Raw genomic sequence first — 23,104 nt, 5'->3', positions numbered from 1 at the left:
ATATGTTTTCTTACAGTGTAGGCTGAGCCATTAAATTTGAACGTCAAAAAGAGAGGTCCTCTCTGTCTGTTTAGCCTCTTAAAACACTCCTAAACCTTATTTGAGTTTATGTTACATGTGTCTAAGGAATCATGGTGAGAACTTTCTCAGTTTCAGAGTGATTTTTTGATGGGTTATTTTTTCAGCACAGGCAAGAAGATCTGTCTGATCAAGAACTTGCTCACTAAGGCTGTGTATGGGTTTATTTTTTTTTTTAAGAAAATTATTAATATATTTCCTTTTAAAGAAGAGTTTTAAAGAAAGTTGGCTATCTTGTCTTCCAGTTTTTGTGATATTATATAGCACAAAAAAAGATTTACTCTTGGTTCTGGTGTGTGTGTTTTCTCTAACGACTCTATAGATGACTTGAAGTGTTTCTGGAATCAGTTACCAAGAAGTGAAACATTATTAACTAAAAGGAAAAACGATCCATCTTCTTCAGACACATAACATATTTCAGGTTTTGCATTTAATTTAAAATAGATAAGTGACATTACTTCGCAGCAGAAGAAAAAACCTTTCCTTCTAAAGATTTAACTTTCTTCCTACTGGTTTTAACTTCTGGATCTACTGGTCTGCATTAGTGTTATACAGTGCCAGTACAGTCTGATATTTCTTAATTATTCTGGTTTAGGATGGGATATAAAATGTTTTGGACATCATTAAGCAAAAAACACCCTATCATACTCTCTGCCCTTTGGTTATTTCTTTAGTGGGTCACTGCTGGTATTTTTCTCAAGTCAAATAATAGTATCTCTGCCTAAAAGTTTGATTTCAGCTGTCACCTTTAAAATATGTATGAAATCTAAAAGGAAATTGGGGGTTATTTGCCTGCTTTTCTACCTTGTTTTCAATATTTGTAGTATTGAATAATGCAGATGTAACTGCATAATCAATTTTGTGTCTGTGCTGATAGGTAATTTCATTTACTTGTCTCCAGTTCAAAAGTTCCATCGTGGTGGTGCTGCCCTGTTGTGTCCATGGGTTTCACCTGACAGTGGGTTTAGAGCATTTCTCATTCAACCTAAAGTAATCTGTGGTGCCCCCCCTTTATTTATTTATTATTTTTTTTTTTTTTAAGACAGGGAAAAGCTGTTGATGATGGTTGTGGAGGAGGAATTGTCTGTCAGTCATCCATGGGGCACAAGAGGGAGTGAGTAAGACAATTGGATTGTGACAAAGCTTTTGCTGGACTTGAGGAAAAAAAGCATTCCTGGCTTTTTTAGATAGATGATCACACCTTTGATCTCTTTCCATGGAATTGGGGCTTTATGTCATGGTCTGAAGCCTGTGGAGATATTTCTGATATTAATCCTTCTGGTGACCTGGTATTAGATACACCTGCACACTCCCTGTTCTGCCATGGTGCTTGTGGAGTTACCATCAATGTTAGCAGAGGTTGCAGCTGCAGAACCAAAATATTCTCAGGTATTTCTTAGCTAGAGCAGTTGACATAAATCTCAACCAGTGGGTAGAAGGAAGGGACGGAGTGGAAAAATGTTTGGTAGTGTGTAAACCTGAGCAAAATGAAAGGAGAAGAGGTTACTAAATGAAATATTTGCTATATAGGATATATTCAGGTGGTACACTTAACTGCTAAAAAAGGGGACACTTGAAAAGTATCAAGTGCTCTTTAAATAGCAAAATTAAATGTATTCTCATTTATAATTAACATTAGATACAAATTTGCCTTTACAAGCAGATGTGAGCTCATTAGCCTTGATGGAGTTTAGTCAGATGCCATGGAGTTGACTTTGGTTCTTGAAACAGATGAACAGTGCAAAGAGGTTCATGCTTGCATAGCAATTTTTCCTGTTCAAATATAGACAGAAAAGTGCAGAATATTTCAATTTTTGGTATGGAATTTGTGTTTTGTATTTTAAATTATGCCAGCCAGGTACATTAATCAGAGTTTAATGACTCTCCTCCAGAAAGCACTGAACTTAACTTGCCTTTTTTCTGCTTTCAGGTGGTTTCAACTGGAGTCCAGGCAAGGGAAGAGAACTAAAGACAGAGGAGAAATAAAGGTCAATATTCAGTTTATGAGGAATAACATGACAGCAAGTATGTTTGATTTGTCAATGAAGGACAAAACCAAATCCCCTTTTGCTAAACTAAAAGATAAAATGAAGGGCCGGAAAAGCGATGGGACATTTTCGGATACATCCTCTGCCATCATCCCAAGTACTCACATACCTGATGCAAACATAGACATATACAGTGGTGAAGTACAAATGAAATCAAAACCAAAAAAACCTTTCCTTTTGGGACCTCAGCGGCTGTCATCAGCTCATTCAATGTCAGATTTAACAGGATCACATGTCTCCTCAGAAAAAATAAAGCCTGGCACAGGTGGCTACTCTCATCTTTTCAGGCGTCAGCTGGAATCTTTTGGTTCAGTTGATGAAGGTGGTAAGTAAATCTCATCCTACTTAAATCTCCACATTTATAATTAACAGTTCACTGCTCTACTCGAGCGTTCAAAGGGCTGTTTCTTTAGTTCATGGAGAAATTACAAGGCCCAAAAGTTAAGAATTATTCTTGGCTTTTTTTATTTTACTTCCATTAGTTGGTGGTAACTCATGAATGCATTTTCAGAGCATAAGGAATAATTTATATTGGTCATAATTGATGATAACATCTTATTTCATGTGTGAGGGTGTTGTGTGAGGTATTGCATTGTAGAGGGAACTCTAGGCAAAATAAGGTCTTGGGGTTTAAAAAATGAAAATTCTCACCAAAGTTTTAAACCTGATTTGGATGAAGAACTGAAAATACAATGTTAATAGTTATTGTGCAGCAATAGACTGCTGTCACTTTCTGGATTGACACACTAATCACAGCTGTCTTCTTTTGTAGAACTTAAGTTTTCACACAGGAAACGAAAGTTTGCTGTGGTGTCTATCCATAAACATAACCACAGAGTTGAGGTCACAGATCTTTTTTTTTTTTTTTTTTTTTTTTTTAAGATAGCTTAATTACTCAGCAGTGTTTTGATATGAGACTCAGTTGCAAAGCTTCTGGACCTAAGCTAAAAGGGTTCTCTGCATGTCATAAACTATGAGATAGTGTCTATAGTGTCTCATTGATAACATACTAATGACAGATTGTTTGCAGGGAGTCTAAGATCTCCACATAGAAGGACATTAAGTGTTGATACTTCTAAAATGAACCAGCTTGACAGCACAGTTGATGAACCTGCACCTGAAGCACAAAGTGACCCATTTACCAATGTGAGTGCTTCGTTACCCCAAAAATTTGCTACACTGCCAAGACAGAAGAATCCTTTTGAAGAAAGCCCAGCGCCATGGGATCAAAACATAAGTCTGTTTTCCAAACCTGTGGAAATCAGAAAAGACAGTAAAAAAGAGAAAAAAGAGAGAGTTAGTCTTTTTGAACGAGTGACTGGAAAAAAAGAGAGCAAGAGGTCAGAGAAACTCAGCAATGGGGGATCAGACAGTTCTGCTGACTTGAAATCACCCAGTGCGTTTGGTGAGACTCATCAGGAGAGTTTTGATTATGATTCCACCAATCCGTTCATGACAAACTTCAAGCCTGCAAGCATGTTGCCATCTTCAAGGTAGGTTTTCACTGTGCTTCAGTCTAATGTCTTAAACTGTTAAATAAATAAAAATGTCAGATGTTGAGGAACACAATTTTTGTGCTTTATGTACGGTTGTTTCTTATATGTTTTTAAGTAAAAGTTACACACTTTTGATATTCTTTGCTCTTCATTTTGAAGTTAGATTTATATTATTAATGTAAGCTGTGAACATTCTGGGGTACTTGGGTTTGTGGAAGACCTTGCTTGTGCTTTAGAATGGCTTCTCCTTGGAAGTCCTCTGCTTTCACTGAACACTCATTGCTAAATCATTGCGCTGCTCTAAGCCACAGTTTTAAAGGGAAAAGCTTCAAGTATGAAGGAAAGAGGAAACAGAATAAATAAAAGGGTAAAGAAAATGAGAGTAGTGAAAACAAATCCTGTGGATATCAGCATTTCAGAGAAAAACTGGATTAAGACTCTGTACATTGAGGAACAAGAATTGAAGACCCTTCTGCTTGGAAATGGGAGCACCCACGTGAGCATTTACCACGTTTGAATTAATTCAGCTCCCTGTAGCCTTGCTGAGTTCCTGTGTGTTCAAGACATTGCACAAGGCAGCAGTCTATGTGCTAAGCAGAGTGCATTAAGTTAGCAGGGACTGATAAGAAACTTTGATTTAAATAAACCAATTTAATCTTTGACTATCAGCAGTTAACTTGTTTCCTTAAAAAAAAAAAAAATGTATCCCACAGTTTGTTTCCTTTCTGGCTTTTGTTTGCCAGGAAGGAAAAAATACTCTTCTTATATATGTGTGTGCATATATGTGTATTTATATATAGACACACACACATATGCACCCCCCACATTTATTGTTCCAAATAGATAACAATTTAAACATTTAATTATTTACCTTTTGCTCATTTGCATTCTCATTTTTCCTGTATATTAATGCCGGAAATTATCAGTCCTCTTTTTTCAAGGTAATGATTAATTTCTATTAAATTACTTAAGCTTGGTAGAAATTTAATTTAAAATTAAAATGCTTCAAACTGGAATTTCAAGGCTGTAAATTATGTCACTGCTTTAAGTTGAAAAAATGGTTCTAACAAATTTACCTTTTCCTTGTCTACTAATTAATTGATGACATTTTCTTTAAAAAAAAAAATAAATTTCTTGTTCTTGAAGATTTTTGAACAGAATGATCTTATTGTATCCCAACTCAGTTTTATTCACTGGTTATAATGCATGAACTCCTGATTTAAACCTAAAATAATTTTCTTAACAAGAGTAATCATGGATGTGAATTGAGTAAGTGAACTGAAATGGAAGGGCTATTGGAAAGGTTTGGTCACTAGAAGCTATTACGAACTACAGTGAATTATCTGCTGAGTGTCTTCTATGAGTCAAGTAAATTCCTAGTGTTTTAAATAACATGCTTACAGAAAGAGTCTCAGAATACTGTTTATTTAATAAAGAATTTCTCTAGATTAGAGTAAGGTTAGGATGTCACTTGGTTTGTCAGCAGTTAAACTTCCATTTAAATAAGCTCCTTTAAAGAGAACTAATTTAAATAACAATTAAAATTACATAGAATTAATTTTTTTAAAATGAAAAAATATATTAAGCAGATGCTAGATATAAGTAGAGAAATCTTTTGAAGTTCTTGAATGCAGCAGATCTTGATAAATATAAATCTTAACAGTAATCATGATGGACTTTATTTTTTCTTTATTTTGTAATTAAAAGGCTCATCACAGTGCCCATTCAGAAGGACTATAGTCATTTGTTCCCCCTCTTTGTATAAGCCTTTTTTAGTAGTTCTTGACTTCTGTGTAAACATAAACTTTTGATAAGAGAAACATCTATTCTGTTATTTTCAAAAAGCAAAAAATAGTAAACATTTTAACCTTTACTGTAAAACAGCTGCTATGGAATAATATTTAGCATGTAATAATTTAAGACAGAAGCTCTCAGTTTTTATATGCTCAGGCATTGTGCTCTGCAAGAATTTTTGAGAATAATTTCACTTTCTTTCAAATGTGTCTGGTACAGTGATATTCTTTTGAAGTAGAAACTAATACAAAATGTGCATATTTAATAAGTGTTCAGTTTAAGTTTACCTTTTATCTGTGGAGCATTTGTTGAACAGAATCCACTTTCAATTTTTCAGACTAGCAGTACACTGAGGAATGATCTGTACGGATCTGTGGGTACAAAATGAGTGAGATTGAGTTACAAATTTAGTATGCAGAAAGCATACGCAGGGAATTTAGACTTTTGAGTTACTTTTTATTTGCTCAACATATTATTAAGCTCTTTTGGATGAAAACCATTTCCACAAGTAAACCAGGTGGTGTCTTTTTATTCAGGTGTGTCCAAAAAATCAGTGTTCTGGTGTGGGTGAGGAGTTTGCAGCTGGATCTCCCAATTAACCCCCCACATAGCTGAGTCTGTGTTTGAATGATGGGAGAGTCCTGGGGCATGTCCTGGATTCCTGTCTGATGAAACCCAACTGGAAGATGTATTCCAGCAGCACACTGTAGCCACAGAAGAGTTCTGAGTCTCTGGGACCATGCTGGAGGCAATGCAAAAAGAAAAAAAACAAAACAAAAACCCAACCTCTTCCCTGACTCTCAACAAAAATGACCAGACCAAATTATTTCATGTGCAGAGTAGGAAGGTCAGGTCCCTGGCACTGATGAACCTATATCTATAAAGAGGCTTTCCAGTGACTTGGCTGAGCTTTGGGCCAGGCTCAAGTCCATCCTAATTAATGGTGTTTGGTGATGGTGATTAAGCAGTAATGATGTGGGGGAACATCCCAAACTGGTGACTGGTGAGCTGCAGAACAGGGTTGTGGAATAGGCCTTTGCCCAACCAGTCCTTATGTGGTAACTGGCTGTGTGCATCCTCTGCCACTAATTACTCTTATTTACTAATTAAAAGAATGAAGAAACTACATCTTCCATGTGTTTCTCAGCTGTTGATACAGAAATGTAGAAGTGGTTCAGCAGCAGTTACAGGATTTTTTATTTCCCCTAAGGGAAAGAAGTATCCCAGGGTTATATGAAAATTATTAATTTTAACTGCTACTATTTGCTATTAATATTCCAAAGAAGGTCTAAGAAGTATTTTAGAAAAGCAAAGCAAAACCTGCCTGGTTTGTGTCTAATATTAGTTGTCAGGAAACCACAAAATATGGATCCCTTATTTGTATTAATCTCTGCTCTGACAAAAACTTGTTTTGTGTCTTTTGAGTAAATCTCTTAATTTCTCAGCTCCTGACCTGTAAAATGGGAATGATGTTTTGTTACCTCTTTTGTTACCTCTTACAAATACTGTATGGATAAATTGTGGATAAATTAGTATTTTTAAGGGCTTTATAGATATGCTATTGCAGTATTACGTAAGTGTTAAGATTGGGAGTTTTTATTGTCTGGTGTAGGTGTAATACAGATACTTATGAGCCTGATTTCTTGATAATTTAAAATGCTGCAGTCTCATAGTGAAATATGAAATGCTGTTTTTACAAATATTACAAAATCTGTTAGTTCCACAGAATTTATACCATACAGCCAATGAAGAATTTTTAAGTACTCAATATATATTTTTAGCCAACATTTACCAACAACAGTTTTGTCCTCATACTTCATAATCCAGTGCTTTCAAACTTTTACCTAACATTATGTTAAATTGCATTCATTATTACAATTACTGCTATTGTCATGGCTCTCAAGAAGTTAATTTGTACTCAGAAGCCACATGGATTTTCTACTGAATACAGTCAAGGAAATCTAGGGTGCTTCTGGAAAACAAGATTGTTTTCTGCTGTGACCAACCCTTGCCCATCCTTTTCTCTGAAAATTGTTTGTGTTTAGGAAAATGCACTACAGTAGGCTTGTAAACCAATGTGAAAATTTCTCAATTTACACCACTTGACAAGTGCTAAAAGAAAAGCATCTCTAATTTTAATGTGTTATTAGGACCTTTTTAGAGAGATTGTACAAGTTATTAACAAGGTCCTCTGAGACAGGAGACGGGTAATTAACAGGACCTACAGAAAGAGAGTTTAGGTAATTAACAAGATCGGAGGCAGTGGACACAGGGAAACAAACAGTCCAATATTTAAAGCTGACAGGTTGTTACTAATCTGATCAAACTCCAGATCTAGGAAACTAAATTGATAGATGTTTTGGAAGCTTTCTAAGAAAAGACTGTACAATAATATATATGTACATGCACACAATATAAGCATGTGTCTGTATATATAGGTATGTATACATGCACAGAGATTAGATTAAAAAAAATCTTTAAAATAAATAGGTTCAATCACCTAGGTATTTTTAAACTTAGAGAAGAGAAGGTGAAGCTTGTGCCTAGATACTGCTTACACTTTTATCCCAAGTTCTGGCAATAGATTATCTATGGAAGATGGAATAGTGGAGAAGGAAACATGCATATTACTAGGATTGAGCTGGAGCAATTATGAATAATTCACACACACCACACACACACACCACACAGAGTTTCATTGTAAGAACTAAGGATTAATGCTTGGGGCTTTTTTTAGCATTCAAAAATGGTTCTGGAACTTGCAGTGCAAAATTCTACTTTAGGGTTGATAGATCTGTTTGGCTGACTTAAAGATCTCTACTAGTAGGGTCTTCTACTGGAGATGCTGGCACAATTTCTAGTACAAATGTTCTTTAATGGTTTCTTGAGAGTAAAGCCTTCATTAGGTTTTTTTATCAACAACTGCCAAGTAAAAAGAGGAATATTTAAATGCTTAAAACATTAACTTGTTAATGTAAAACTGTTGTGTTCAGAAACTTAAATTTCAGTTGAGTACTCTGTGTGAGATCACTTTTGATATTAGAAAGTATTGTAAATCTTGATTAACAAATGAATTTGCTCAAGTAATGTGTCCAGCAGTGTGGAAGTACAAGTGCACAAGTGCCATTGTTTTAGATACTTTTGTGGTTTTTTTAGAAGGAGAAGGCTAGGATTCTGGTAGAGCTCATGAATGCAGCTCTGTGTTCCTCCTCTTCTCCTGGTCCATCTCCAGCAGGATCAGACACCTCAGAATTGGTCACCAGGCTATTGTGGATCCAAATTTATATCTGTTTGCAAAATGAAAGTATAGATAAAGCCAAAACTTCCTTAATTTTTTTTTGTTGTTATTTCAACTGAAAGTGTCTGTGCTTCAATATAATTGCAGTGTTGTGTTTCTGCTGCTCTAGACTGGAGTTACACATGAGCTAGAAGAGAAAAGAGTACTTGTTTGAAGAGCTTTCTGCCATCTTTAAAGGGCTCCACAGAGTTCATCAGTATACTCACAGGCAGTATCCAAATTAGTCTGTGTAAGAATATGTAGCTTGAGAACAAATAATTTGCAAAAAAAACCCAAAAAACATTCACAGTTCGGTTCAGTTTCTTAACTCTTGGCATGAGGCTTTATAGTAATATTAAGAAATGGAGTGATAGCAACAAAACCTGATACTCTGTTGTGTCCTCCTGGGATTACACAAACTCCAGAAGGCTTTGGAGAATGGCTTGACAGTAAGACAATTTATATAGTGATGTGTCTTAAGTGATGTTCCCCAGAATCTGATTGGGAAAGAAATGGTAATATGCTTACTCCATACTTGCTTGGCTGCCAGACATGACAGTCATCCCTTCCAGAGTATAAAGTGATGTCTGCATTGCCAGGCACAGCAGGATAATAATATTCTATGGAAAGCAAAGTTTCTGAATTTCATTAACTGTATCTGATTTTATTAATTTCTTTTTTTTTTTTAGTACCTTGGTAATAACTTAAACTGCATCGTAATATCTCAAGGTCTTGATGTGTATTGTGAGAGTCCAAAGAAAAATGTGTAAGCAGTGGAATGAGAATCAGACTGAGGAGCAGCAATAGCAGTAATTCTTTAATAATTTTTCAATATTTTTTTCAAATATTTCAATAATAGTTTTCAATTTAATGGAAAGTGAACAGGGTAGAGCTTTGCTAGTAATTTGTACACAGTTATTCTATATTAAAGGAGAAAACTGAAAGCTCACACTGAGTGCTTAAGTATTTTGGTTCTTTTTTACAAGTTGTCAAGGTAATGAAGATTTCAGTACTCTGAATAATAAAGATTAATGTAAAGACTGAAGTTTTCATTTCTAATAGTATACAGAACAGTGATCATATAACTAATATGAATGGCTAAAGATAAGTAAAAAACTTGCTCCTTAAGAAAATGGGCTTTCCATACAGGATAATTTAGGAGTCTGATTCCCATTCATTATGTTGTCAGAGTAAATGGTTCATGTGCTAAAATGTTTAAATCGGTTATAGGAAAGATTTTTTTAAACTTTATTTTAATCTCTAGGCATTTCAAAGCTAAATATTTAAGCAGCCACTAGACATAATGTTTGAATTTTTAACTACCATTAACTTCCAAAGACAAAATTACAAACTCCAGTCATAAACTTGAGCCTGTGATAATTCTAAAACTCAACTCCACTGTGTTGAAGTTTCTGCACAAACTGCAAATAATCAGCATGCAATGTAAGTGTTGAGCTACATCATGAAAAGTGGGTGCCACTAAAAAAAAAAAGCAGTTTCATGTAGTTTCTAATGAAATGTGTTTAACTAGGGAAATAACAAGGATGTATAAAGTAATAACTTGTTATAATTATGAAACAGTCCACAGAAAACACTCCACAGAATCAGCATTATAGTATGTCTGTCTCTGTTACTAGTTTATTCTATTTTTATTTCTCCAGTAACATGGAAATAAAGAGAAGTTCTCATCTCAGTTGAGTAAATGTTAAATCCAAGCTAATAAAACCCCAGAAATTCAAATAAACTTTACTGTTCAGTAAAAATATCCATGTAAAGAAAACACTGAAATAAAATAATGGCCACGATTTAATCTGGTAAAAAACATCTTATGTAAAATAAGTGTTAAGGAATGTAATTGAATTCCCAGATGAGTGAAATGGGGGTTATGAATTATTTCTGTGCTAGATTGACAAATCCATTCTGTCTATAGTGGGGTTGGGGCAATGTAGAAGGTGGGTGGCTTGGGTCACCCTACGCACCAGAGTGAACCTGTGCTGGGTGATTTACCTCCCTTATACTTGTTCCTAACTTGCTTGAAGATTGGTTGGAGTGAATGAAAGTTTGTTATCTGTAAGAGGAAACCATGGAGTGTCTGTTAAAAATCATTATTGGAGCTGGGCCATCACCTTGGGTACCTGAGACTGCAGAGTGGTGGAGCAGGGGGTTTCTTGCTCTTCCGGGATGAGTGGGAAGAGGTAAAAAAGGACTCAGTTCCTGAGATGGTGAAGAACACAGGAGGAAGAAAGTAAAATGAGCTCTTCTCAGTGAACAGAAGAGGAGCAGTCAAGCCAGTTTGTGGTGTGTTGGAAGGTATGTCCAGTAAGGAGACATCAGAATCTCATATAGCAGCACCTGAGAGTTACGGTAATGTTAATGAGAGTGAGCCAGAGAAACCCAGTTTGATTTTAGTTCTTGGGGTGAAAAAGTCCACTTGCTAGCAAAGAATCTTTTTCACTGAGAAAATCTAGGTATTTCATAACTGAGGAACGGTAATTATAGAATCCCATAATGCCATTGTTTTTGGTTTTTTTTTTTACAATCACTGTGCACGGAAATCACTCAAAAAAAGCTAAATTTTTTATTTTTCCATGTTGCAAACATAGTTTTTTCATACTTCCACAGCAAAAGTGGAAATTTACTGAACCACGGGGAAAAAACCAGAGGTGGGACTGTAACAAGCTTTATCACTATGAACTGTGACACTATTTTTTATAGCAGCTTAGGCTTCAGAGTGCTCTTAGGAAGTCAAGAAAATGGCTGCTTGTGGGATGCTTGTGATGAGTGGGCTGCGGTCCTGGAGAGGTGTTTTCTGCAAACTGCTGCAAGTGAGGTGGGAACTTTAGGGGTGTGCTATTGTGATCAACTTAAAAAATAAAACGTTCTCATGGATTTCCAAACACCCAACATGCAACTCCCTCCACAGTGAATTCCGAGCAGGGGGTGAGAGCCTGCATCTCCTCACGCTCACCTCGGGCTGGAAGCGCCGGCAGGAATCCCGGCGAGGCCGCCCAGCTCCCACCTCCCCGAGCAGACAGTCTGATTTAAAAAATGTTCCTGTGCAGTCTCAGCACCTGTTTCTTCCTCGAGAAGCAGGATATTTCCCACACATCTCTTTAAAATATGAGTAAGAGTGTTCATGGAATTTGGTTTTTTTATTGGTGAATATTTTGATAGTTTTTCATTTATTTGCTAGCGTAGTCGCTTTATGTGAAACACCCAGATGTGCTCTTTTGTAATTGGTGTTGTGGTGTCCACAATGTGAAAGAAATGGCTGCAGGTTTTTTTAGCTAGTAATAATGATAACAAAATATTAGTCTGTATTGTCAAGGATTTATATTTCTGATTTTTGAATGCAGCTTTTTGCAGACAGAACTGCTGCTTTTTTTTAAGCTGCTGCAGTGAAAAAGCCCCAGAACGTATTTCACAGAAATAAAGTCATTCAAGGCAATGAAAGATCTTGCTTTTTTAACCTTTCAGAAAGTCACTCAGTTGAGCAGTCAGGCTGTATTATTCTATATCTTGTCTAACATGAGGAAACAGCCCCAAAAGAAAGATATCCCAAATTAACGCCACACTTCGTTAAATAGAGACATTCTTGGTTTTCACCAAGCTAATTCGATCCAGTTCAGTTAACTCTTTTTTTTTTTTTTTTTTTTTTTTTTTTTTTTTGTACTTGGATCACAAAAGGCAGCCATGAATGAAGCAAGTTCATCATGGGTTTGACACATCAGTCTGAAACAAAAGGCGGGCTGGGAGGAGGGTTCCTGCCTTTAGCTCTCAGACAATGCCCCATGAAAGAGGCCCCTCATTCAAAACTGGTCTCCAGCAAACCAGGCAGACTGCTGCAGATCACTGTTACAAACAGGTATAATGGGAATTAGCCAGAATTTGGTTCATCAGACGCCTCTTGATGTCTGGTTGTGACTGTTTGTGTCACCCAATCTCCATCCAATATCCTCAGCCCAGCAGATGGTTCACTCAGCCACTGTATGAGCAAAAGATTGCCTACTTTGGATAGGATAAATGATGTACAGAATTAAAAAATATGTTAAAAAGTGAAATGTAAAGGAATATACTTTTACAGGAAAAAAATTGTTGAAATAATTTAAAAATTAAATTATGTCCCTTCCACTTTTACACCATAAAATACATGGCTTATAAATTCACATGACAGCGATGGACAGTCATAAAAGGCCTGGTTCTTACTGCTGCCTTTCAATTTAAAAAGTTTAAACATATTTTTCTAACTCTTTTTTGTAACTTTTGTATTATGCAGTAAGAAAAGGTTGCTCTTAACAGGTGCATACAATCTAACAGAATAGTTTAGGCTGTGATGTGAAAGAATCATGACTGCTATGATACTACCAAGCAATTAGTATTGGTAAGCCATATATCCAAATTATGTAGCCATTCTCAGAGTCAGTTTTCTTTCCAAACTTGCTTTAACAAGTACCTAAGAACACAGCAGTACTGATTTTTTTTTTTTTTTAAGGTATTTGCAAATAATGACATCAGCCTGAGAGAGCAGTGGACTGTTTCTTGTGCCTGACACTTTGACAGTGGCTGCTTCTCTCAATATCAGCAGCACTTTTGCAGTGAGGAAGAAAAGAAATCTCAATCCAACAAAATAATGACAAAACTTTCTGAATATGTGTGGATATATGCTTTCTGGATATATGTGGAATAATCATTGGGTTTGTAAAATAACAGATTTTTTTACTCAGTTTAAGTATGAAACAAATGTTGCTGATAGAAAATGACTGATTTAAGCTGGTGATTTCACTGAGGTTTCCAAAGGACCATTTTTCCTCTAGCAGATTCTGTGAAAACTGGGAATGCAATGTAGTCTGTGGGGTTTTGCAGTTTAACAATTTCATCCCAGCTACCTTGATTGCAGAATGTTTCATTTAAAGTACTTTTTTTGCTTTGATGCTCGAGGTAAGTTTAGAGATATAAGAACTACAGAAGCTGAATCTGCAGTTCCTTTCCTTCCTTCCTTCCTTCCTTCCTTCCTTCCTTCCTTCCTTCCTTCCTTCCTTCCTTCCTTCCTTCCTTCCTTCCTTCCTTCCTTCCTTCCTTCCTTCCTTCCTTCCTTCCTTCCTTCCTTCCTTCCTTCCTTCCTTCCTTCCTTCCTTCCTTCCTTCCTTCCTCCCTCCCTCCCTCCCTCCCTCCCTCCCTCCCTCCCTCCCTCCCTCCCCCCCTCCCTCCCTCCCTCCCTCCCTCCCTCCTTCAAATAGTGTTGCAAAAAGAACATGGAAAGCTCAGAAAACTTTAAACAGACTATATGAAAATTTTCATTAACTTTCAATATTTTCCTACTTTTTATAAGTTCAAAAGATCAAGAAAATAATTCGTATTAAATATTTTATAGCTGTATACCTAATTGATTAGTGTTTTAAAGGAGATATTTTGGTCAGATTAAATATGCACTGCTAATATTTGGGGCTTTGTTTTTTCCCACAGTTTTCATATGAATCCTTCTGGCATTGAGGGGCTCAGGAAAACAATGGTGAGTTATGAAGTGTTCTGGAAAGCCATCTGTAAATGACAACTAATTGGTGCTTGACACAATATAAGCTTTTATTCTTGTTTAACCTCCTATAAGGAAATGTTGGGGATTTTTTCTTTAGAAAATCTAATTGGTAAGTTACAGCTTTAATATAAATTTGGTAAAGGAGAAGAATTTTGCATTCAATAGGCTGTGTACTTCTGGAATGATGATGTAGGGAAGAAGGGAAAAATTAGATCTTTGCACAGAAAGGAAAAAGAGAAGTGTTGCTTTGATGTATTCAGATGACTCTGAGAAGTGATTGTCAGGTGAGGAACTCTACACGAGGCAGCAATGTATTAATTGACCTAATAGGAGTTTCCCATCATTATAGTCAGAGACTTAAGGACACTATTTTGATAGTTGATCAAAACAAAAGTAATAAACTGATATGTGGCAGCATTAGTAACACAATAAATGAACAGCTTGCTGGAAAACATTAAAACTAGAAATGCTAGCAGTTATTCAAAATACTCTTTTGACTCTAAAAGTACCTAAGATAAATTCAATATTAAGAAAAGACCCCCAGAAAGTGCCACAGATATCCTGGTGTCTTTGTTTGAAGGAAAATGTGGTTTTACTAGAATTTATTCTGTTAATAGATGAAATCTTTAAAAGTGGGTTTGTTTTCAATCTTTAAAAAAAATAGAAAACAATTTCCACAAGCAAATATGACTTTATACTGTTTGGTTTTTGCTGGTTTATGTAAATGACTTGTAAAAGCATTTGATTTTATTGTAAATGCCCAAGTTTGTCTAATGTAAGTAACTGGTGGGAGATGTCAGAGTATATGAAGGCTGCCTTTGATCAGATAGTAAACTGAATTCTACCCAGCAGTTACTTAATCTCTGACAAAAAGCAACATCAAAAAATTGATTTAACTTAGCAGCTATTGTCTGTAAAGTAACCATAATTACAGTTTCTATGTGCTTGCAAATGTACTACCACAAACCATGTGATTTATTGCTGGTAAAAGCATCAGTTTAATTCTTTTAAGAACTAAGATGTGAGTTGTTTTATTTAAAGGATTTAAAGGTGATAAAAGAAATCCTTGATGATTTCTCTTTTGGAATACCAGCTATCCTGAATGTCAGTTGTAGGATTAGAAGGTGGTGCTCATTTAATACAAAATACAAATTAAGGGGAGAAGAAACTCTATCTCCACCACAGTTTTGAATGAGACCATTTGATTTATTTCTTTTTTTTTAATATTCCAGATTGCTTGCTGAGGCCTTTGAAGTAATTTATTATTAGGCTCTGCAATAATAGCCCTCACTGAGTTATTATATTTCTTCCTTGTGCATCACATTTAGTAATTATGTTTGTATGTCTTCTACTCTGGTGCCAACACCTGTCTCTGAAAGCAGTGTTTAAATGGGAGCAGTAGCCAGTTGAAAGGGCAGCCAGAGCTCTTTAAGGCCTAATTAAGAACTGAAAGGAAGATGAAGTAAGTAGGACAAAAGATGTGAAAGTAGCTTAGATGATATTCCCAGAGCAGAATTCCTCATTAGAACAATAAAGAGATGATCAGAGATTGCCAGGCCTTCATTTTATCTAACTCCATTTCCTCTGGCTGTCAGTGTGCACCCCGATGGTATTTCCTAGCTGACACAATTGCTCTTTACTAGGCTTATTATTTAGAGGTTTTTTCCCCTAATAACTCATTATAAGTAGTCTTTTGTCATAAAATTTTAGTAGCTGTTTTTGTAAAGATAGAATTGTTCCATCTACATTTAATCAATTATTTGTTCATTTAAAATCATCTTAACTTTAATTATATTTATTTCTAAGTACTTGCAACCTTTAACTAGATTTTTTTTTTTTTTTTGGTAATTAACGTGGCAGGTTATTCCCCCCCAAAATTGATATGGAGCATGTGCATGCAAAACATCTTTAAAGCATATGTATTGCACACAATTTTCTATAATAATAAAGAGATCATTGCATCTTAATTCCCTTCCTTTGCCAAATCAGAAAATTAGGAAGACTCTATGTTTTAAACACGGAAACATTAACAATGTCTTTTTCCAGTATGTATGAAACTTTGTACCATAAAGGTAAAATTTTATTTTCTTCTTGTAGAAAGAAACATGCTAAAAATATAATGACCACAGAGTGAACTTATTTTACGTGCTGGAAATCAGTTATTAACCAATTAATAAATTTCATCAAGCTAGGCATTTTAATAAAGGGTGAGTTATTGATCAGTTACATTGTTGTAACTTGATAATATGGTGTAAAACACTGAATACACATACATAAGTGTGCCATTAGATATCTCAAATATTTAATAGTGAAAGAGCCTTAAAAGCACATATTTTCATGATCTACTATTAGAACATAATTGATGGGAAGAGGCTGATCGATCTGTCATACTTCAGCCTGTTTGCTGTGCTGCATCACTGTTATTTAGGTTTATTTGAAAACTTCAGGCATAAAAACCTGCATATTTTAAAGATTTTACATATGCCAGTGTGTAAATATGGAGCTGTGTGGAAACAAAAGGAATGAAAAGAATGGAAAAGGAATAAATAAGGAATAAATATCACTCTATTATGATTTTTAGATGAGCAAGTTGTATCTTTTTTAAAGGACCCAAAAGCTATTTTGTGTGATTCTGCCCTGTTAGAGGTGCAGGGTAGATTATTTTACCCAAATTATTTTGTTGAGGTTGTTTTACCTTGTTAGAAGTTCCATATCTTTTCAAATATCTCCATTTCTGGTTGATCTAAAACTTACTGCTTTGCATGTCTAAGAGTGCTAATACTTTTATAAATCAACTCTCAGAGTCTTTTTCACAGTTTTACATTTCTGAGTATTTCATAATCTGGTTAGATAAGGTCACAGCTAATTCTGGACACAGAGTGAGGAACTCAAGTCCACATTGGATCTCATAGTGCAGTTTGGTAAGAGCTCTGCTTTGTCCATCTCTGTTAATACCTGCATGTACTGACTCACCAGAAATCATTACAGAAACAATTCTTCTTTTTCTGCTGCCTAATTCTGAGCCACTCCTGCTTTAAATCAAGCCAGCAAGTAAGAACACAGTATACAGGAGTACATATTTCTGGTTTAAGTGCTCTGATGTAAATAAGAAGCAGCCTTTTAACTTCTTCTGAACTTTAAAACTGAAAGTTCTGTTCTGTGATTCAGAGGCCTGAGAAAACCACTGGTGACTAAAAACAGTGAATGTGAGGCAGATGAGGGCTGATGTCATTTAAAAGCTGAGTAAATGTTGTGCTATAATACACTTAAAAGGCAAGAGCTCAGGGAAGTTACAGCAGGACTTGCATTCCCAGGGCTTTCTCTTATTCTCCTAGAATTAAGGTTCCCACACAGTTGCTTTTCCAGAACAGACCTGTTAAATGTTCTTGTGGTTACTGCCCAAAAATCTCCTGTTTTTTTTTTTTTTTAAACTTATCTCTAGGATGGAAATCCTTTTGATGCCACTGCAGGATACCGGAACCTTACTTATGAAGAGGTTTTGCAGGAGCTGGTGAAGCATAAAGAGCAACTGAAGAAGAAGGACACTCATATCCGTGAGCTTGAGGATTACATTGATAATCTTCTGGTACGAGTGATGGAAGAAACACCCAGTATTCTCAGAGTGCCATATGAACCTTCTCGAAAAGCTGGCAAATTTTCCAAAAGTTAAGACAGTGATATTGATGGTACTTTCTGCTGAATGTCTTAGAGGAGTGAGATCCCACTGTAACATTTTGACTTCTCTGCATTCCTGTTCCTCTAAGAAACTCCAGGAATCAGGAGAGGACAGGAGTGTGGTGTGTGGGGTTGTTTTGGTTTGATTTGTTTTTTTTAACTCCAAACACTAGCAGGGACTGCCAAAAGTAATCTTCTGTTAGGTTACCTAATTACATATTTTTTTTCCTTTTTGAAAATATCCTTAGGTACAGAATACTTACATTAAATAATACACATTGAGTATGTCCATGCAGTTTATATAACAGCTTAGTGTTGACCACGTGGCAGTTACAGCTGGGAAGCCTCTGCTGTCCTGAATCTTTTCTTGAATGATTATTGGTATTATGCAATATATCAATTCTGATATTACAGCATGCCATCAAGACCACTGTTTTCAAGCTTTACTAAATCAAAATGTGGGTTTTTTTGCAACAGAATCTCATTTGTTCTACACACATTAGAGGAAAGCAGTGGTGCACAATCTTTGCAGAGTAAATGCAGCATTCCATACGGTGTGCTTTTTGTAGAACAATGTAAAAAATATCATGCCATTTCAGTCCTGGCACATGCTGGAATCAGTTATTTTGCACTTAAATGCTGAATTCTGTGTGTAATGGTTGAAGTTTGGTAGTGAGATCATGACATGAGGTTGTTCTGAGGATCTTTTTCTATTAAGTTTTTGCATGCTGTTTTTATATGTTGAAGTACTTTGGAAAGTGTTAAGAGAGTCAGAAGTAGGGCTGGGGAAAAGTATGGAATAAAGACATGAATACTTTGTTCAGCCAAAATCTGCTGCAGTGAAAATGTGTGAGAAATGAACAGGCTGAATTAAATAGACATGGTAATTCAAAAGGTGTAGAACTGCCTCAATTTAAGGTTGAGTTTCCCATGGTATATCATGGTTTTTTTTAAATCTTAGGGCAAGAAAGTATATGCCTTTAGAAATAGGCTATGTTGCTTAAACACATATAGAGTACTTAGAAAGACTTTCCATTAAAAAAAATCTATTCCTTGTAAATACTTGTAAAAGTCAGTTTTCATTGAGGCAAATGAAAGAAGAATGTAGTAAATGCCTTCCTGATCATTTAATAGTTGTTTGTAAACTGACAGATGAAAAAAGTATCAAATATTTAATAATTTGAAAAAATATAGTGGTGACCATATAACAGGAGAATTCTGTGGAAGAATCCTCACAAAATTAACATAAATAGATTTTATTTTTAATCCCCTTCACAAGTGTCTCATTGGGGTCATGTGATGCTGTGAAACAGTAAGGCTATTTTTTAAAAGTACAGAGCATAATTTAGATTTGAATTTAAGAAACCTGACTGTATTCTCCTTTTTTTTTTTTCTGCACCTGATGTGTTTTCTTTCTTACAGCACCATGTAATGGCTTTTGCTGAGGAAGAAAAAAATGCTTGGAATTAAATTCTGATTTTTATTTTTTTTTGTCATAAAAGATGTAAATATCTTTTCGTTTTTTAACTGAAAGAAATTAGGAATATCTTGAATAATTTTAATCTGGAAGAGTAGAAAAAAATATTATCTGACTGCATTTGACAATGCTGGTATTGTGTGGTAGTACAGAACTATTCCTGTTAGGAAAAAAAAACCTTTGTACAGTAATTCTCAAATTGAGTTTACTCCTTTTTTGTTTTGTCTTCTGTTCTTCCTTTCTCTTTTTTTCTACTTCTTTTTCTTCTTCACTTTTAGGAACTACCTCCCATTCCCCTAGTGCTTTGTCCCTAGAATTTGTGCAGTTTGAGTGTTCCCAACCCAGCATTGGGATCCCTTAGCATGGAGCTTTGTGCCTGGATGGAGCCTGGGTGATTGGAGCCTGGGTGATTGGGGCACAGAAATGGGCCCACTTCTTCAGGGAGTCTCTCTTTTGTCAGCCTAAGGATTTATCAGGTTTGGTACCTCACAAAACCACATGAATGTTCTTTTGACCCACTTCAGATCTCAATGACTGTAAATTTGTTATAATCTGTTTAAAGTGCCAAAGGTTATGTACCAAGTTGTGGTACGCTTATTGTTGGAAGTTAGGGTTTACACTCAATTAGGTTTTAATTTCCTAATTACACCAAGATGTATTTCACTTACTCAGTATTTCCATAGAAGTTTTAAAACATTTTCAAATGTTTGGCCGAAGCAAATTCTTTTCTCCTATTGTTAATGGGGGAGTGTTGTGCAATTGTTTTGAATTCCAGAGTCTTTTTCAAGCTAACTGGTATGAGACCATCTGTAGCATTTACAACTCTTAAATCATCCACACCAATGGGGTTTAACAAATAAACCAGCCAGAGAATAGGCTCCAAATGACTTTTCACTTGCAAGCCAACTTAGAATTATTAAAATGAAGCTCAACTATATTTAGCACCTCTGAAATCACTTCTTTTAGAATGTAAATGTAGAATATCAAACTGCATAATTGACTCCACGCAGATCATTTGACATATTTGCATACCAGGAATGATAAGCAGATTAAAGGTAGCGAAAAGATCAATTTTTGTGCATAAGGGAAGAGATTTAGTGAAGCTTTGAATGTGCTATCTACTCTTTATCTGATCTGTAAGTGAATAAAAGCACCTTTTGTTTCTAACACTTTATCAAAAAGGGGAGAACGACAAATACAATTTAGGAAAAGGTAAGGTGACTGAGAGAGGCAAAATAGGACACCTACAACTATGGAAATATTTTTATAGTGTTCCTAGGCATAGGCTGCTTTTGGAGCAACTCTTGAAAGATTACACACATGTCATTTTCTGCCTAGAAAGAAAATTTTAACTTGTTTTCTTTATTTTGAAATTATTTTTGAAAAACATCATCACCCCACGTGTATTCTTTGAACCATGCAGCTTTCAAATGAAATAATTTTGTAGAGAATAAATTATATGCTGAAAACAAAGTTCTGTTTCTCCCACAGCATAAAATTGCAAACTTTTTTGCAGCTCATTTTAAAACCATAATGATTTGCCATTTAAGATTGGTCTTTCTTGCCCTTTAAAATATAGAGATGAGAATTGTGGGCATCTCCACATTATTTTGATTTTTTTTTTCTCTCAAAAATTAGTTTTAGGAGTTCATGCATACACTATACTTTGTAATATCCTTTGAAGTGTATCCTCTGCTCATTGCCATGTATTTTACTTACTTAAAGGAACAAATATTAAGGCCATACTTTAATGTTGTAGGTAAGGAATTTAAACTTTCTGCCACTCAAGAAAGATACTTAGTATTTATATACATTACCTCTTGCTGCTGTATTTTACATTTAGCTTGGTTTTCCCCCTACTAATGAATGTAGCACTCTCCATAGATTATACATAACTACATTTATTGCTCTTGGCTCTGTAGCAAGAATTATTTGTAATTTTCCAGCTGTGAAAATGTTGCCTTGCATTCAGAAAGGTTTCATGAGTTGGGAACCTAGAGGAAGTCCTGCTCATTAGGTACCAGTCTGCATTTCTTTCTGCACAGGAGGCCCTTTCTCAGATGCATCATAAAACAAGCAGTGCTGCTGCTGTCTTAATATGTTTATTGCTGCTCTGGAGGATTTCTTGGAAGAAAACTTACTGTCCTGCATCAAGTCTGGAGAGTAAGCTCCTGCTTTCTTGCTCTTTTGTGTATCCATCACTGTTGTAGCTGTGATAGAGGCATTAGCTGTGGGCTTTTTCACCTGTTGATATTTAATCTTGACCAAGTTCCTCTCTTTGAGGTCCACGATGAAGGATGTGGCAGTGCTGCTGTGCTGATGATGCTAGATTTCAGGGTCTGTCAGCACTTTCAGTGTGAAACCCTATTTTCAGGGATTTAGAATTTCTAAGTGTAAATACAATCACTGGAAGGATTTAATATGCAATAGGTAGCACTTTTCATTTGTTAATGAAGGGGTTTGAGATTAGTTTCTGTTGAAAAAGCCCTGGTCTCCTAAAGCATGGTGGGCATTTGCTTTATCCTTTGTATTTTGTACACTGATAAAGCCCCTGTGTGTTACAAAAGGTGGAGCCCTTCCTACTCATCCTAGAAGCTTCCAGTTGTATTACAATGTACTGTGAAAAGCTAAAGATCCAGGTTATATAGGAATTCTGTAAGAGATGTAAACATTACTTATAATTTAAAGGTTGATTCTGTCTTGTGCAGTCAAGGGTAGCTTGCCTGCATTTGATGATGGTACAGAATCACAACTGTGTGCACATGTGAGAGCTGTGAACTGCAAATGCATGAAGGAATTTTATTCCCATTTCATTGTTACAACTTCTGATTCCTTCCGTTTTGATTCCAATGTTACCTTAATCTTTTGATTTCTGTTCATGAAATAAATATTGCATGTCTAACACTAATAAAGCACCACGATGCACTACCCCAGTATGTCTTGAATCGTGATAATTCATCTCTGCTATGCCAAGCATGCAACTCCAAAGCTGCACTTGAGGATGTGTTTGGGAGCAGGGTTAAGGCTCTCAGACAGCAGAGAGGTATTTCCTTAAGGACAGCTCTAAATGAATATCCCAGCTGTTTTACAGGGCAGCCAGTAAGGGAAATCTCATCCAAGTAGTGTCCAAAACTTATAATTAATGAAAAAGAATGTGCATAATGTGCTAATATCTGTGTCTTTTTTTATATGACAGGTTCAGTCTCTTTAAATCCACCAGTCCTGAGGCTGCCACTGTGTAAATATTACAAGGAGATCTTTGGCCCTGCAGGCCAGGGTGGCATTAGGCATCAGCACAAGCACCTTGCAAATTTTGATACAGAAAACATGATGCATATTTCTCTTCCTACTTGAGAAAATAAAACCCAGGCAGAATTACTGAAAACTGGAGCCTTCCCCCACCCCTCCCTGCCCCAGACGTGTTTTTTCAATGCTCCCACAAGTTTTTCAACACTTTTCTCAGGAAAAAAAAAATGGTTTTTTTGCCTGTCTTCTTTTCCTCCTCTTTGAGGCAGCAAGACAGCAAAGTGTCTCCTGACAACAGAAAGTTTTCTGGATGCTGAGGAGACGTGAAGAGTGGTCCTGGCTCACAAGAAGAATGTTGTGAGTAGTTCACCTGTCACCTGAGGCATGAACTCACTGGGATGTGATTCCTTTCCTTCCAGTTAGCTGGCTCACTGGCTGGGTTCTACATTGTACCCCTGTGGACTTAGAAAGGGTTCTTCT

At 35.9% G+C, this 23,104-nt stretch overlaps 1 protein-coding gene across 1 annotated transcript in view; it reads left to right on the top strand.

The window, feature by feature from the left end:
- RAB11FIP2 (RAB11 family interacting protein 2) overlaps positions 1–22,309 on the top strand; it is a 31,874-nt gene extending 9,565 nt beyond the window's left edge. Inside the window, exons 2-5 of the mRNA XM_008497744.2 lie at positions 2,009–2,451; positions 3,157–3,619; positions 14,157–14,202; positions 17,669–22,309. Of these exons, the coding sequence (XP_008495966.2) occupies positions 2,009–2,451; positions 3,157–3,619; positions 14,157–14,202; positions 17,669–17,896 (1,180 nt within the window). The 3' untranslated portion in view covers positions 17,897–22,309. The remainder of the gene's footprint in view (positions 1–2,008; positions 2,452–3,156; positions 3,620–14,156; positions 14,203–17,668) is intronic.
- Positions 22,310–23,104: the final 795 nt, after the last annotated feature.

This window comes from Calypte anna, chromosome 6 (genome assembly GCF_003957555.1).
Source record: "Calypte anna isolate BGI_N300 chromosome 6, bCalAnn1_v1.p, whole genome shotgun sequence".
Taxonomy (NCBI): Eukaryota; Metazoa; Chordata; class Aves; order Apodiformes; family Trochilidae; genus Calypte; species Calypte anna.
This window is presented reverse-complemented; position numbering and strand designations above follow the sequence as displayed.